This window comes from Saccoglossus kowalevskii, chromosome 7 (assembly GCF_978046115.1).
Source record: "Saccoglossus kowalevskii chromosome 7, keSacKowa6.1, whole genome shotgun sequence".
NCBI classification, from domain to species: Eukaryota; Metazoa; Hemichordata; class Enteropneusta; family Harrimaniidae; genus Saccoglossus; species Saccoglossus kowalevskii.
Genome location: NC_140647.1, coordinates 12,870,903 through 12,889,000, shown reverse-complemented (window position 1 = coordinate 12,889,000; position 18,098 = coordinate 12,870,903). Strand labels below are relative to the sequence as shown.

Here is an 18,098-nt window from a genome sequence, read left to right as displayed (position 1 = left end):
GAAATTACAGGTCAACTAAATTAGCTAAAATGGCATGCTAGCAAAAAAGACGTATTTTACCGTGCATGATGGTGGCGTGCTACGCTTGAAAAGTATTCATAGGCATATTTATTTACCATTTCCTGTACAATTATATACAATTGATAATAATAATCTATGGATGAAAGCAAATGTTTGTACTATAAAAGAGTCGCTTATCTTGCTTTTTTTTCATTCAAAATAACGGAGGATTTTAATCAGGGGCTTTTGATCAGTGCACAGTCAGTTACTTGTTTTTAATGACTGTCATCAACGCCCTCTATCATTCTTTGATGACACTGATAGGTGGCGCCCTATTGTGAGTAAACTTCGGGAAAGGATGTCGTAGGTTCACGCAAGAACAATATGCATTATACTGATGATACCGGCTATGATAATTCTGGCTTGCAATATTCTGTTTGACCACTCTATGAACAATAAGACCAATGTGTTTCTACAGTCTATGTTTCAACAGCTGTTTACTTGAGCCATAACAATTTGGCAATAGATTCTTACAAAACATCGCACGAGTAATTCGAAATAAATAAAATAAAATGTGTATATTATGTATAATAAAAACTATGTTTAAAAAAATTAGTGAATCATTTTCCCTACTACATTTTCTCATGTTGTTGGTTTCTGTCAATGTCCGCCCCCGCAATAAACCGCTTTTCTCTCATTGATGATTTCTTCTCTCGCGAGATTTAAAGCGAGACTTAAATAAAAGGCCGTTCACTTCCGCAAACGAGCTGTGCGGTACTACACTGTGTACTCAAAACAATCTCACAACGTGTGATACGTGTACGGTGCAGTAATTTGTTATTTTTCAGCTGGTTATCTACGATAACAGCGTTTCCCATGTATTGCTGACAAGTAAATTGATGAACTCAAGCTCAATGAAGCCTTTGGTCTTATTCGCCATTCCCGGTCTGTATCTGGTCTATCGCTACAACCAGTACAGGCAAGAGAAACAACGAAGCAAGGCCGACCGACGGAAAATCACGGAAAAGGAACTCCTGACGTTAAACAATAAAATCGTAAGTGTCAGTTTATGAATTTTAGAAACTTAAAAATTTATTATTGATAGAAAATTATGTTCAAACCTAAAATTTGAATGGAAGTCATTGGCACCTTTCTAAATGTGCTCCCCAGTCGAGTACACACAGTTGTCATCGCGGCTCTCTGTAATTCATTTAACTTTTAAGATGAAAACGGTAATTGCCCGGGATAATTGACAAGTTCAACGACGTGTTCAGAAGAATTTGCTAAATGATAAACGCCGACGTTGGATACCGATAAACGCCTTGTCAATCACTGACAACACGACGGAGAACAGCGGCGTACGTTATTTTCCATATCGCTGCTGGCACATGGATCCCCGCGATGTTCAGTGTACATTCATATTTTTGTCAGTTGTTTTGTAGTGGTATCCTAACTGTCAAAGCATAGTGACTAAAATAGAACTAGAAACGTGGTCAAAATTATTGTTTTCCTGAAATATTCCGCATTTAAACCACTAGCTTTTATAAATATTATCAATTACAATATTTTGTCAAATATTAAACGGAATATTGTTTTGCGTGTTTCCACGTCGTTTTAACGCCCACACTTGTCCGGATCACTAATGAGAAATTTGTTTTTGAGCAAGCTGTCACCGTTATTATTCAACATATGTCTGCCAAACCCACTCAAATTTGATAGAAAAAAGAAAGATAAATGCCGGCTTTTACTGTAAAATACTTTATTTTCTCTTGGAATTAATTTTCACTTCTTTCACTGAAGAAATGATTCAATGAAAATAAAAACCAGTGAATACTAGTATCCCTTTTTTCTTATATTTTTTTCAATTAAACTAAAAAAAATCAGGGAAAATTAATTCCATATAAAACATCCAAAAAGTTTTTTTCAGCGAAAATTAATTCCAGCTAAAATAAATTGAAAATAAAGAGATGTAGTCAAGGAGATCACTTAGTTCTTCACCAGAAAGTTATACTCAACGAGGTATTTACTATTTATCAAACGTCTTATTCTTTTGGCTGTGGTGGTATTACAAAATTTGCTATATCTTTTGACTCGTGTTAGTTTTTTACCTCAAGTAATGTTAATTTGTGACCGTGGATCATGAAGCAACTTGGCAAACAGAGCGCAACCTTTAATCCAGAGTTAAATTCTTCTAAAACCTTGCCGGTGTTTATTATTTTGTAGTACTGGTAATATTTATCGATATTGACAAGAAACTATGCCGACTCACAATATGCATTTTCAAAGAACTAACACTGACATCTGAGTCTGCAAGATGATGTCTTGTTGACTTGTTGACACTTTTAGGTGATTCCATCCCTAAATGTGAATATTATAGTTACATGCATATCCAAAATTGCTCGCAAATTTAACATTAAAGATTCAAATTCACTCAGTAGTTTGAAAGAAATCTAAGTTCAAACATTTGCTATTCTTAGATATAATTTAGAGTTATACTCCATCGTGTAAGTGAAATTTTAAAGTTAATACATACTTAAATTCTAAAAATATAATTAACAGCTGCAACTATTAGTTTTTTTTCTACAATTTTTTTTTTAATAAAACATTTCCTGTGTCATTAGTGCCAATTTATAATGACCATCACCGACATGTGGAGACTGAAAGCATAGCATACCAGTATTTGCTATATACCGGTACCAACGTTGTACATTGGTAAATCACTTGCAAGGTTGATACAGTTTTACAAATGTGGGTTTGAAGCGAACACACAGGAGTGCTCATGTGAAAAACGTTCTATTATTGTCAATTTATCAGCAAACTATTGGAATTGCTTATGTTAAAAAATACAAATGTAGGTCCATTTTTGACTCCCGTGTGTAAAGCACACAATAATTGGAGTCTTTGCAGTTAGTCTGTATGTGTGTTATTTTGTGTGTGTCTGACTGTTCCACTGATATCTCAAGAATTGTATGTTTGTTTGTGATGAAACTTGTTGCATAGATGCTTTGGGCTAATGCGCAGATTTGATTAGATTTTGGTATAAATCTATGCATATTAATTAACTAATTTGCATGATAAATGATTGTTTCACTGATATGTTCCACGACTGTTTCACTGATATCTAAAGAGCCACACATTGGATTTGGATGAAACTTGTTACATAGATGCTTTGGACTAGGACTCGGTAGACCTCTCTCAGATTTATTCATTTTCTAATGATATCTTCAGTTCTTTAATTGAAAAGTGCATTGCTAACAGCTGAGCTATCTCAGCGGAGAGGCTGCTTGTTAAATCACCAAATAATGCAGACATGTGCACAGTGTTACAGCACTAATACTTTCAATGTTTTCTTTTGATAATATTTCTGTGAGTTTATTTGCTAAACCGCTAGGTTTTAATTTCACGAATGATTGGTCTTATTAGTCCCCGTTCGGACGAAGTCTCTCCGTCCGTGCGTCTGTTCGGAGTCATATCTCAGAGTCCCTTGGACTGATTTCGTTCATTCTTTGCATGTGCCTGGTACATTATGTGAGACATATGCACATGCAGTGGTTTTGCGATTCGATTCAAACTGGCCGACTGGCAGCCATCTTGTTTTTTGAAAATGTTGTATTTTGGACATGCTTTGTCAGTTTTCATTCAAACTTGGTACATAGATTATACATGTTAGGATACATGTCCATGATGATTTATTTCACAATTGGATCAAAGATGGCCGACTGGCAGCCATCTTGTTTTTTGAAAATGTCTTATTTTGGACATGCTTTGTCAGTTTTCATTCAAATTTAGTACATAGATCATACATGTTAGGATACATGTCCCCGATCGTCCGTAAGTTCCTGAGTCTGTCCGTCCGTTCATTCATGTGTTCGTTCGTCCGTTCGTGTATCAGTCTGTCCAGAGTCATATTTCAGAATCCTGTGGACCAATTCCGTTCATTCTTTGCATGTGCCTAGTACCTTATGTGGGACATATGCACATGCAGTGGTTTAGCGATTCAATTCAAAATGGCCGACTGGCAGCCATCTTGTTTTTTGAAAATGTTGCATCTTGGACATGCTTTGTCAGTTTTCATTCAAACTTGGTACATAGATTATACATGGTAGGATACATTTATTTCGCAATTGGATGAAAGATGGTCGACTGGCAGGCATCTTGTTTTTTTTTTAATGCAGTATCTTGGACGTGCTCTGTCAGTTTTCATTCAAATTTGGCACATACATACGTAACGGCTAGTCAATTTTGTGAAATTAGCACCTCTTTGTTTGTAAGTAAATACTTTCGGCGATAGACATAGTATTTAGATTGAATGGTAAAATTCTTTCAAAATCAATTTCACCCCGATATAACATGGTCAATGCTCAGGAGTTCAGGATCTGACAGTTTACGCTACTCAAGAAAAAAATCAATGTGTTTATTGCGTGATTTGGTAAAATTCATTTGAACTGTTATCATCGCGATTCATGTAAAAACTCTTTTTTTCAAGACCTATTTTACCTTTTAAAAATTGCTAATCACCTCTTTCGAGAACCATCGTGCAGTTTTCAACTGAAATCGATGTCAACACGTTGTGCTACGACATCGCTTTACTTCCGCAATGTAATTTTTATGATCACTACCATTCAGAAAACTTCGGATTCTATCGGTATTACCATGTGGCATTCTGATTGGTTAATGGAATTATTGACCCATCAGGTCAAAGGACATGTGCCGATCAACTAATACATCACAAACATCATGGCGGGCTGTGTTTTTTTTACCGAAGCGATCGAGTGATCAAAAATATCCACTCCCGATAAAACTAAGTCAAATCTGACATTTATTTCTTATCAAAAAAGCGAAGTAACATTTTTTGCTTGGCATTATGACTGTGTAAGAGGAATTATTGGTATAATAGGTGTATAACATCGCGAAGTATGTTATGTCACGTCGTAACGTTGAAAGTAAAATACTCCAAATAATGGTCGATTTTTTGTGAAAATCGTGATCGTGAAAATATTTCTGGCTGAAACGTTTCAAATGCGTTTTATTTAACTTTCTACAATAGACATTAATATTGCAACAATAATTTATTTGTTTCTGTTTTTTAGTCTGCAGCATTTGCATTTCGAATATATTTAATTTTTAAATTCAAACTCTTCTAAATTGTGAAACATAATGTCTAATCCCAAAAATATTTGCACTGCGAACGAACTCATTAATATTTATTGCTAATTAATATTCATATAGCTCATTAATATTCATGACCGACCGGCACTCACGTTGGGCTGGCGAGATCCCTGTGTACTGTAGAATTTATTTTCGCTATTTTCGCTGAAGGGATGATTCCGTGAAAATAAAATCCAGCGAATATACTTTTTTTCCTATATTTCACATTAAACTCATCAAAAATCAGTGAAAATAAATTCCATACAAAACTCCCAAAAAGCCTTTTCAGCGAAAATTAATTCCAGCGAAAATAAAGTATTCCACAGTACTTTATACATATTAGAATGCATGTCAATGACATTTTGTTTCAAAATCTGGTCAATGATGGCCGATTGACAGCTATCTGACTTTCTGGCCTTACTACTATATTTCCACAATTTATGTACCATTTTCATTCGTGTTTGGCACATACATCATACATATCAGTGTGTTTCATAATCAGATCAAAGATGGCCGAGTAACGGCTGTTTTTATTTTTGGCCATATTACTACTACATGGAACACGTGTTTTGATGTAAATAAACAATCTGTTGTATACGCCACTTGGAACTCAAGTTTGAAGAACACGCTTGCGACAGCCCCCCCCTTTAATATGATGAGCACAAAGCAAACTTTCAAAAATTTTACGGGGACTGTGTCATTTTCAATGACTTATAAAGTGTGAAATTAAAGCTGATACCTGCATGAACCATGCAATAGAGATGATAGCTTTGAAGAGACATGCTGCCATCTTATTGTAAATTTAACCTTATCACCACCAGATCCCTTTTTTCATCACAAATTCACAAAATAATCCTGTTTATAGTCTGCACTTTCCTTTGAAGATTGGAACAAAAATAGCAACATTTTTTGAGTTGAAAACGAAAATTGACTCAAATTTTGTCTGTTGGCTCCAAAATTAGGGTTCATTTCCAAAGATAAAGAATAATATAAGAAAAAAGTACAGAAAATGTGGACAAGAACGTCTGGTGGTGAAAAGGTTAATCTACAAAGTAAATTATCATACCCTGTATTAAATACTAGTCAATATCTTTCTATAAATTGATTAAAGATCTTTTTCAATTCTTAGCAATTAGACTTGTAGGATTTCTCTAGAAAATAAAAGTTGAATTCAAACAGTAGGGATTCATTTCTGCCGCAAAAGGTATTCTTCTTTTATGGTTTATAAACTATTTATGTGCACCTATGAGCAGAGCTTATTTTTCTAGCTTTAAATATTTCTGAGCTGGTACTCAGTAACGGCCATTTTAATAGGTGGGGCAAACAAGAATACAACATTTTAACATAAATCACTAAAAACAATATATCGTTTTTGATATCACCACATTTTTTGAGTATATGCCAGAGACGATTTTTGCATTCATTCCAAAATGTTTCCCTTGTATAGAGTAAACAACATGTATGAGGTATTCTTGTAATAACCTTATTATTACGGTATACATCTTTTCCTACCAAGGATGCATCATGGAATGCCGAAATCTAAAAATTTAGAACAGAATCAGCGAACTTCTTTATATGGAGTTCGGTCAAACCCTGGTGGCAGCCATGTTTGTTTTTATTATTAGAGGACGCTTACGCACATATTCCATATTTGGAATACGCATTTCCTAATAGAATGAAAATACCTTGTAAAATACTGCAAAATTACGGCACGCTGTAACTTATGGTGTTACGGTGACAGATGTACATGTATAATAATGAAGGCTCCACAACAGTTGATACAATCATTGCACTGACTTTGTGTATACTTTTTTTTGTGACAACCTATAAAGTATTCCTACGAATTCTGATTTTAATTTAAGCCTACTTTCTATCTACATTTAAATACTAGTAGTTTAATTAATTTAGCGATCAATTTGCCCAGTAACAAATTTTTATATTTAATTCTATCAAATTAGAAATATTCAACATCAGTTACAGTATTGTTGTTTTGAATGTTCAATCATGGCATTTTTCGTAGACATGCACAGTCAAACCCATAGCTGAAACGCATTTGGAAAGCACAGCTAACCACTATTGTACGTTCATTTGTATGGACTTCACGTTACCAAGTACTTTTTTATAAACTCACAGGGGAGACATTTACTAAATATAGTCTGTTGCGATGACATCATTTATTAAAAGTACATTGAGCCAAGTAGTTGAATTCTTGTTTATTATTCAAGACCATTGGCCTTATCAGTTCTTCCTCTGTACCACTCTCTCTAATGTACATAGTTTTCACACCAGAACCAGACTCTAAACCTCTTAGAGACAAATTAATTAAATTGATCTGTAATGTCCATTTACTTTTAAGCCGCTTGCAGTACTGTTCCTGGAATGAATACTTAATAATTTGTGCTATGATGATCAAAGTTGGATTGGACATTGTCTTAACCTTTTTACCACCAGTTTCCTCTTTTTATCACAAATTCACAAAATAGTCCTGTTTATAGTCTGCTTTTTTCTTCAGAATTTTGGAACAAAAGTATCCAAATTTTTGTGTAAAAATTTAAATTGACTCAAATTTTGTCTGTTGGCTCCAAAATTATATTCATTTCAAGAAATATTGAGGAATATTATAATAAAAAAAGTGCAGAAAAATTTTGGCCAGAAAGTCTGGTGGTTTAAAAATCAATGTGCTTATTTTCTGAGGTCTCAGACCCAGTTTCTAGAATTAATGCATAATATGAACACCAAATAAATGTAATCATAGTCAGTTAAAAGCCTAATTTAATGTAAGTTAGTCAGTTTGTGTAATTTTGAAATATTTAAATCACAGTCAGTTAAAAGCATATAGAATGTAAGTTGGTCAGTTTGTGTAATTTTGAAATATTTAAATCAGTCAGTTAAAAGCATATAGAATGTAAGTTGGTCAGTTTGTGTAATTTTGAAATATTTAAATCACAGTCAGTTAAAAGCATATAGAATGTAAGTTGGTCAGTTTGTGTAATTTTGAAATATTTAAATCACAGTCAGTTAAAAGCATATAGAATGTAAGTTGGTCAGTTTGTGTAATTTTGTAATATTTAAATCACAGTCAGTTAAAAGCATATAGAATGTAAGTTGGTCAGTTTGTGTAATTTTGAAATATTTAAATCACAGTCAGTTAAAAGCATATAGAATGAATGTAAGTTAGATTGTTAGATTAAAAATACTGTCATCATACATGTCAATCGCCTGGGATTACATCATTATAGGGTATTCCTTGTGTGTTACTGTGTTCCCTCTAAGGTAATTTGATGAGCTAATAGTGACACAATTCATTGTGCTTGTGATTCCCGCTGATGTTTCAGTGGTACATCAGAATATCATTTGTGTAATTTTGAAATATTTAAATCACAGTTTATGAAAAAAATCAAGGACCTACAGCATTTTAGTTTGAGCTTTCAGCTTTTAGCAGTTTAAAACCACAGTATCAAATCAAATTCCAGAGTCACTATAAATTTATACCTAACGTCAAAGTAAACTTTTGTCACCTTCCACAAAATTAAACTAACATAACTGTTTTTTCTGGAATATGTTTTCTGAAACTTTAATCAAGACCTGAATTCATTATGCAATTGTTTCTATTTGATCCAAAATTCTTCAAAAAAACATTATAGAAAAATGAATAAATATGCTGCTCCATCCAAAAATTACCTCCCTCTCCCTCCCCAAAGGTTTAGCTGACCAGAGTGTCTTACTTCTTGTGGTTCAGATTTGATTAGACCAATATAAGTATTGTATGTGACATTGAATAATTTAAACAAACTGCCCAATGCTATGCATTTATTTTGTGTCTTGTCAATTCATTTTAACATGCGATTCTGACCTTTCTGACCTGTGAATTGCAGGGAAATTCGTAAATGCTGGAAGAATGCACCTCATTTTTTTTTTATCTTCTTTTGTTTTCTAGCTCTGACCAGACATGTTATAGACATACAATCCATTTGACAGTTTTGAAATGCTGTAAAAAAACTATATTTTTGAAAAAAATAATTGAGATGCAGGGTTCTTGTACATTGTCACAAATAAACTGTTGACAAAAAAGCAGCATTCCAGATTAAATGTATGGCTGAAAACCTTGAAAAACAATAAACCATCTTTAGATTTCTTTAAAGCGAGAGGGTCGTCACTTGTGCACGCGCTGGAATTGAGTCCCAAGCGACGATAACAACACACGCTATAAATGCAAAGGCTCATTGGTAGATGCTTGTTTGTGAACAATGACACACTATGGCCAACTGACGCATGCGCTTTAACTTACAAATTGGCCATCAGGTAATCAAATATTACTACGACATATGCATCACTGTATTTGTTTAAGCTTTCAGATGATATATAGGTTGTTATAGTGACATGCTGCATACATTTTAGAGAATGTCTGAAATGCATATCAATTCCTTAATACTCATTTTTCTCTTGTTGCTACCTTAACACATTGCCACATTGACAAAGTCGACACAGCGGAGCTGTTCATATAACTGATTGTCTGGCGGCGTCCGTCGCCGTCAACTTTACAATTTCAACTTCTTTTTCGAAACCGGAAGTTAAAATTTTTTTCAAATTTGATATGCAAGTACCTTGAGTGGTTCTTTCTCAGATTTGTTCATTTCATGTCAAAATCTCAAATTCTCTAATTTTGATGAATATTTTTGGTAAGAAGTGATATTATCAACTTCTTGTTAAAAACCACAAGTCCAATTGCTTTGATATTACATATATAGGTACTACATGTGGATCTCTTTCCGATTTGTTTATTTTGTAATGATATCTTTAATTCTCTAATTTTGGTGAATATTTCTGTCATTTTTGGTAAAAAGTGATATTTTCGACTTCTTGTTGAAAACTGCAAGTCCGATTGTTTTTATATTACATATATTGGTACTACATGTGGACCTCTTTCAGATTTGTTAATTTCGTGGTGACATCTTCAATTATCTAATTTTGATGATTATTTTTGTCATTTTTGGTAAAAAGTGATATTTTTGAATTCTTGTTGAAAACAGCAAGTTCCATTGCTTTGATACTATACATATTGTTCGTTTTCTAATGATATCTTCTGTTCTTTAATTGAAATGTGCATTGCTAACAGCGGAGCTATCTCAGCCGAGAGGCTGCTTGTTAACATATATTAATATGCGTTTCATCTGAAAGTCTACAGTTTGTTCAAGTTTAATAGACCTAGTTGTTTCCTCTATATGGTGATGTATTGGTTTTCTTGATGAATATATCAATATTATTGTCTAAAAGTGTCGAAACCTAACCCAGTCCATGCTTACCTTCAGGGAAACCACATTTTTTATTGTAATATTATGACTATTTTCTAATATCAGTAATATCAGAGAAAACGTTGTCATCCAATCAATCCAAAAATTCTACCTGGTAATTTAGTTTTTTAATACTGTGTTGTAATTTAATATAATAGCACCTTCATGCTAGAGTATAGCTGCATAAAAGCTTGTTTATCCCTTGGGCAATTGAGATTTTTTTTTTATATTATTATTAAATTTGTATGCGTTACGGTAATGACACATACGTAGGAGATTTAAGATGGCTAGTTAGAACTGATGAACTGACATTGGAACATGCACTCTATAAAAATCATTTTATCATGGTTTATGAGCACCCTGGATTGTGTTATTTAATATAAAAGTGATCATTTTTATTAAAATAAAAGTTGTACTATCTACTGAAATTTAAATGCAGAAGCTTGACATCAAATTTTATATGATAACATATACTGTGATATTATTGAAAGTGATCAAGACTGAAATATTGTTATTATTTAATACTGAGGTTGCTTTAAGTTCATTTGATTGCATGGAACTCTTCATTTAGTTTATAGTCAGTGCTGTCCGGATTACAGTACTATTGTTGATAAGGTACATCCATGCGTGTTGTCTTGAATCTCCAGTGACCAAGTAAGATTTCGATACTACATGTATTTCATTATTCCCTGCAGGTGTTCTTATGTTGTACGTTGCTGCCTCAAAAGTTATGCAGTCATGGACTGAATAGGACATTTTGAGGATAGCGTGGCATTCAAGCGAAACTGTTTTATATGATAAAGAATTATGGGTATTTTTCTCTGGTTTTTGCCCCTCAAAAATACCCACAATTCTTCACGAGAGAACATATTCCGAGATGGTGATGATATCCTAAAATAGGACTATTTTTCAACCACAAAGAAAATTTGCATTTTTGATATAATGAATATTTAAAAAATTATAGAAAAACTAGGATAATTTAAATTTACATATAGAATCAGGAGATTTATCTATAAATTTGTGTTCCCAAGTGTAAAATGTTGACACCATGTCGTGTTTGACATATGGGTCCCATGTGAGGTGTACGATGCATGACATTGAATGCACACTGTTCTGCTTTGAAATATCTCTACCAAAAAGACCTTTTTGATAAAAGGTTGAAGGTTAAGCAGAAACTCGATAAATAATGAATTGTAAATTAATTGGAATGGTTTGTATTTATGAACAGTAGTCATACATTGTTGCAGTACACATGGTTTAATTATAATATTAATAATTTACTTGTTGTTCACTTGAACATTTGTGTCATGAGCTTGTGTACATAGAATATGAAGACTATGTCATATATTATAATGTAATATTAAATTTATTTTTCAAAACTCAAAATATCGTATTGATTGACCTCTCATCTAATTTTGCACAGAGCTTCATCAGTATTAGTGATATTAATTCAAGGACGTTAATGATGAATTACTTAAAACACTGGCCTAATTAATTTATCCAGAAACATCTGGTGTATCAACCATTAATTATTATTCTATGTATTTATATTGCAAGGTGTTATGCACATTTATTGGGCATTGCCTTCTAAATGTACACTGGACTGGAAGTAAAATGTCACAGATCTTGATCCACACAGTACACTACTAAGTGTTATTTCCATAATCTAAATGAATGAGATTCTGACTGCCTACTTTTAAAATGATTAGATACATTTATGTTAGCATTTTAGTACTAATATGTTATGTACAGGATGAACTTTCCCTAACCATTAATCTATAATCTATGAATGTATGGGAACAATTTATTTGATTGTATTATTGTTTTTGTTTTTTTAAATGTTTTTGTGCCCGGCGACAGTTCTGGACATTGAATGTCACTGTTGTCTCTCCTTTTTGGTGTTCAGCCTGTGGTAGGATTTGTACTTGGGTCTACCGATCATGAGTCTGATGCAACAACCACTATGCTACCAGTGGTCGGTATTTAGTGTTAAGTTGTGCATTCCTTATAATTATAATTACATGTCTGATCGGTAAATTGGTCAGAATATAGGCAATTTTTGATATGAAGTTATGGGTTTAATTGTCACAGATAACAGACATTGTTATCACATTGCTTGGTGATGCCATTTTTTTTTTTGCGTTCATTTTTGCTATCCATGAAAGCTTTCAGCAGTTAATGTGTTAGATGGTCACTGCATGTTATCAGAACTGTATGTTTTACTCAAGAGGTTGTACTTGTTTACATAGTGCACATCTGTGAGTGTGCAGCGACTGGTTAGTTAGGTCCAGTAGTTCACATTTGAAAATAAAATAATGGTGTTTTTCACTCATTTTACTATTAATAAATATACAAGTTTGAGTTGCTGTTTAATAAAACTGTTGTCACAGCAGATTGTGAGAAAGTGCTGATCAGTGCATGGAATTTTTTATCAGACATTTGCAGCTGGTCAGAAAAATGCAAACAAATCATGCCACAGAAATGGTTAAAATTGTTTGACATGTCACCACCAGACTTTCTCGCCCAAATTTGTCCACACTTTTTTTCTTATATTCTTCAATATTTCTGGAAATGAACCCTTATTATGAAGCCAACAGACAAAATTTTAGTCAATTTTCAGTTTTACTCATAAAAAATTTGGATATTTTTTCCTAATCTTCTGAAGGAAAGTGCAGACTATAAACTGGACTATTTTGTGAATTTGTGATGAATGAGGGAACTGGTGGTGAAGAGGTGAATGCTCTGCAGTTGTATAAAGTTGTCTCATTGACATGCATGTGAAAAAAGAATGTGGCAACTTTATTTGAGTAGTGAGTGTAGTAAAATGGGCTAATTCAAGATAGATTCTGAATTTTTGCTATTCAGAACAACATCATCCACAGTTTCCTTGCTCTGTCAACGGTTGATTTTTGTGTGCAGCTGCTCGTTCTGTACAGCGTTATCTGAAAGGCATGAATCATTCATTACCATGATGAGCACTTTTTGAAAGGAATTCAGTTCATTTCCAGATTGGTCTATAGAGGGACTAGATGTCACTTATATACATGTATGAATAATCTCAGAGTGCAACTAGAATTTAAAAGTGTAATTCTAAACATAAAACTATCGAGCTGAATGCAAAGTGGCCACAATAGTGATCTAGCGATTTGCATTTACCATGCATCTAGGACTTGATATTTTTGTTGACATGATGTTCAAAAGATGGTGGGTAACAACCCATGCATGTGTAAGATTTGTGTTAATAAACATAGATTTTCCCACAATGCAATGGCAGTTAAGCACTAACACAAGTTTTGAATACGTTTTGCCTCCTTGGAATACTTGTCAATGCATTCCAGGAATCTTTCCAGGAAATGACTTGGTAAACTTTGGCAACATCTTTTTAGCTTCGCTGTCGACTTTATCGAGTGAAGCTCATCATATGAGTGAAACATACAAGCCTGATTTCCTTGATATTTGGTGTATATGTACTTTTGGCAGACCTCACTTAGATTTTATGTTGATATCTTTAATTCTCTAATATTGGTGAATATTTTTGTCATTTTTGGTAAAAAGTGATTATATATTCAACTTTTTGGTGAAAACAGAAAGTCCAATTCCTTTGATACTATACATATAGGTACTACATGTGGACTGCTCTCAGATTTGTTCATTCTGTGATGATATCTTCCATTTTCTAATTTTGATGAATATTTTTGTCTGATTGCTTTGATACTATACATATAGGTACCTCAGGTAGACCTCTCTTAGATTTGTTCATTTCTAATGATATCGTCAATTCTCTAATTAAAATGTGCATTATTGTTAACATCAGTGTCAGCCGAGAGGCTGCTTGTTTTTTGCTACTCATCTCAGTGGCCATCTTTGTTTAGATGAAATCTCACACATGTTAGGCACGATGAGATGACCATTGCTGTTTATTACAGTGATCCACAGTTTGTCTGTGCAGTGTTTTGCAGGCCTTGGTTCCACTTTTACTTTTGCACCACGGCCATATTACAACAGTGTCAGCTTCCAATGGCATTATTTTTTTGTTTTATTCACAAACATCAAAATGCATTCAGACCTCGACGTCATTCTATACAAGCTTTCCATCTCAAACACCGACATCCGCTAATATTCTACACTGCTCTTAATCTATACTTTAACAATATTTTTTTTTCTTGTTCTATGCTCATGAATTAAACTTAAACATAACACAACTGAAAGATGAACAGCTGCTTTGACTTATCATTTTTTTCAAAGTTTCATCAATTCTTTATAATACTAACAAAAGTGAACTGACCTTTGACCTCTAATTAAAACGCTTGTTCACATTTGATATAGTTGTACAGCTTTCTGTCGTAAAAAAACAAATATATTTTTACGAGAGATAAATTGATTTTTTTTATAGACATTATGCCGTAAATAATGAATGCATGTAAAAATTGGGGAGAAATTATAAAAACGTTAAATTCACAATTAAAAAACAAAACTTCAGTGATTTTTATTATTAGGTTGTATAATTATACTAATTAGATGTAAATTAGATTTAGTAAATAAGATTCCATTTAGTCCTTGTAAGAATATTGAAATATTTTACTAATACCAGGGTACTATTAAAGTGTGGTTTAGTGACTTTGATTTTTTAGGTTCGCTAGCATATTCTACATCTGTGTTTGCTTTATGTAAATATTTTGTTTAGATCAGACACAAACTTGCTTTTTTTGAAATAATAAAACTCGCCTGCTTTGATGAAACTATTCTGTGTTGTGAACAACCACATCTGTACCGTTCAACCACTACTGGGAAGCTGAAATGGCTCATTATACATTATACTATTATCATAAGACAGTTTCAGAGAAGTAGACTTCAAATAACTCTGTCATCTACTTCTCCACCCTAGTACTTTATTACGCAGGAAAGCATTTGGCCCAGCTAAATTGCTTTGGGTAATTTGTACTACGTGTATTGAAGAACGTTGTTCATGCTTTCTGCTTTCAAGTGCGTGCAGCTGCGTTTGAGCAAATCTTTCATGGCATATAACATAAATCGATGCTGAGTAATTCCCTTTTTCAGACTGATGTATGTTTACTGCAGTCTTTTTTTTCTTTTTACCTGACCCTCGTAAATTTTAATATAAATTAATTTAATTTGACATCGCTTTTTTTATACTGGAAAAGTGAAAAGGCAATCAGTCAGTCACACTATATATTAAAATGGAGATGTGGTGAGAAAAGTTAATATCTGCAGTTGGAGAAGAGATTCTTACATTATTGCATACAAGACACCATGGAAATTTATTTCCCATTCCCATATCATATTCTTTCTGTAATTTGGCTCAGATAATAACATTATAGACAGCAAATCAATGTATATAAAGCTTGCAGTAATTGAACTATTTACCTAGAGTAATGTACTTTTACTCAGATTTAATATAACATGCTTTATCTTTTGCAATTGCTCCCCTGACCTTTTCAAACTGTCATTTGATTTGCAAGCTTCTCAGTTTGTGATTAAACCAATAGAATGACAATAATTAGACTTGTTAAAACCACCTTTGTGAGGGCGGAATTGTTGTAATAAAACACATGTGTTGTAGCCATCAGAATATTTACCTGTCATTATGAGGGATGTGAATGCAGCAATTCATAATGGTGTTCTTGCCAAGTGGTTAATTAAATACATCAGTATGGTTTGATTTAAGGTAGCGAGACTATTATTTGTGTTGAAAATTACGATTTTCACATTTATTTATTAATTGATGAAATGCACTATAAACTTTCATATGATAAAGTCAACATAACATAGAATGTCATGTAAGTTGGTTAAAATGCATATTTTCTGAAGGGAAGCAAGGCAGCCTCAGTAGTGTTTTCCAAAATCAACAATACAGGTTTAATCTGTGTGCCTATAAATTTCAAAGATAAACTCAAGACAAAGCAATGTTAGGATGTGTTATCAGTAGCTATCTGACACACAATGAGTGTTTCCAAACATTCGAGTGGTTTGTCTCCGCCCCTGTTTGTTTCACAGATTAGTCATTTGCATATGAATGTGTCAGACACAAGGTCACACAGCCACTGAAAAAAATCATTGATTTTGGTGTTTTCATATGCCGAATTTATCCAATTATAGCTATCCCATTCCTTTATTTTTTGGTTTCCAATAGCCTTACACATTTGGATGCCCCTACACATGGTAAAACAGACCTTGATGGGAAAATAAATTGATTGTGCCGATAAACAAGCTTGAAAATCTTTGCTGTTACTTCATGGACGTTTTCTAGGAGTTTATGTTTTTCAAAATACAAGGTCTTTAACAAAAAATAACGTATACTTATTGTCGTCGGATTAACACCAAATTTTCACAGCTTTAAGGTGACAATGAGAGGAACTTGAATGTGTCCAGACAAACTATTTCATCGATTATTTACCAACGAGTTGTGGTTTGAGTTGGGGGCAATGTGACTAAAACAGTAATTGAAATTCAGCACACTATTTTTTAAAACGCGTTGCTTGAATAAAACTGACCAGACACATTCAATTTACCAGACTATTGAACAACTAGGAAAAGTGAAAAAAATACTTCTTATCGCCAGCGTAAATGCGTAATTATTTTTTTTACAGAAAAAGTAATTTTTCACCTTTGATTGAGTAACGCGTCGTAGAATGCAGATACGGGCATGCAAAATACACTTGTGAAAAGCTTGAAGTCTGGCGATTCTAAAAATATATACTTTCCCGGGTCTATTTGTAGTCATTTAGTCACAATTAGAAGATGAAAACAAGTATGCAAATAATAGTCTCGCTACCTTAATACATATTTTAATTACATTGCAGAGAAACAATAGTATGACAGTAATAGATGATATTCAAATTAAATATTCCATGCTAGTACAGGTATTACATTTCTTGAAAATTTGTCACACACCTGAGGCTAATATTATGTATTCGAATGAACATTGTCCCACAATGCATTACTGTTCCCAATATTGTACGTCACTTGTACAGTTGCCTCTCTTGGCTTTTTTATTTTTGCCACAAAAACCATATTCCACATTTGGTAAAGTTTTCTGTCAGTTCAATGTGATACTTTTCTTATCATAATGGGATTATTTGGTACAGGTAACTACGTAGCTGTAAAACAGTATATTAGCTGGCTTTTAATTAGTCCCTGTTCGGACGAAGTCTGAAAACGGGGACTTATAATTCGCTTTCCGTGTGTCTGTGCGTCCGTCCGGAGTCATATCTCAGAATCCCTTGGGCCGATTCCTTTCATTCTTTGCATGTGCCTAGTACTTTATGTGGGACATATGCACATGCAGTGGTTTAGCAATTCGATTCAAAATGGCCGACTGGCAGCCATCTTGTTTTTTGAAAATGTTGTATTTTGGACATGCTTTGTCAGTTTTCATTCAAACTTGGTACATAGATTATACATGTTAGGATACATGTCCATGATGATTTATTTCACAATTGGATCAAAGATGGTCGACTGGCAGCCATCTTGTTTTTTGAAAATGTTGTATTTTGGACATGCTTTGTCAGTTTTCATTCAAATTTAGTACATAGATCATACATGTTAGGATACATGTCCCCGACCGTCCCTGAGTTCCTGAGTCTGTCCGTCCGACCGTCCGTGTATCCGTCTGTGTGTGCGTCAGTCTATCCAACGTCG

General features: G+C 33.5%; 1 protein-coding gene across 1 annotated transcript in view; it reads left to right on the top strand.

Moving 5' to 3' along the window:
• Positions 1-772: 772 nt before the first annotated feature.
• Positions 773-18,098, top strand: part of LOC100374953 (uncharacterized) — a 44,118-nt gene continuing 26,792 nt past the window's right edge. The window contains exon 1 of the mRNA XM_006824041.3: positions 773-1,055. Coding sequence (XP_006824104.1) covers positions 900-1,055 — 156 coding nt within the window. The 5' untranslated portion in view covers positions 773-899. The remainder of the gene's footprint in view (positions 1,056-18,098) is intronic.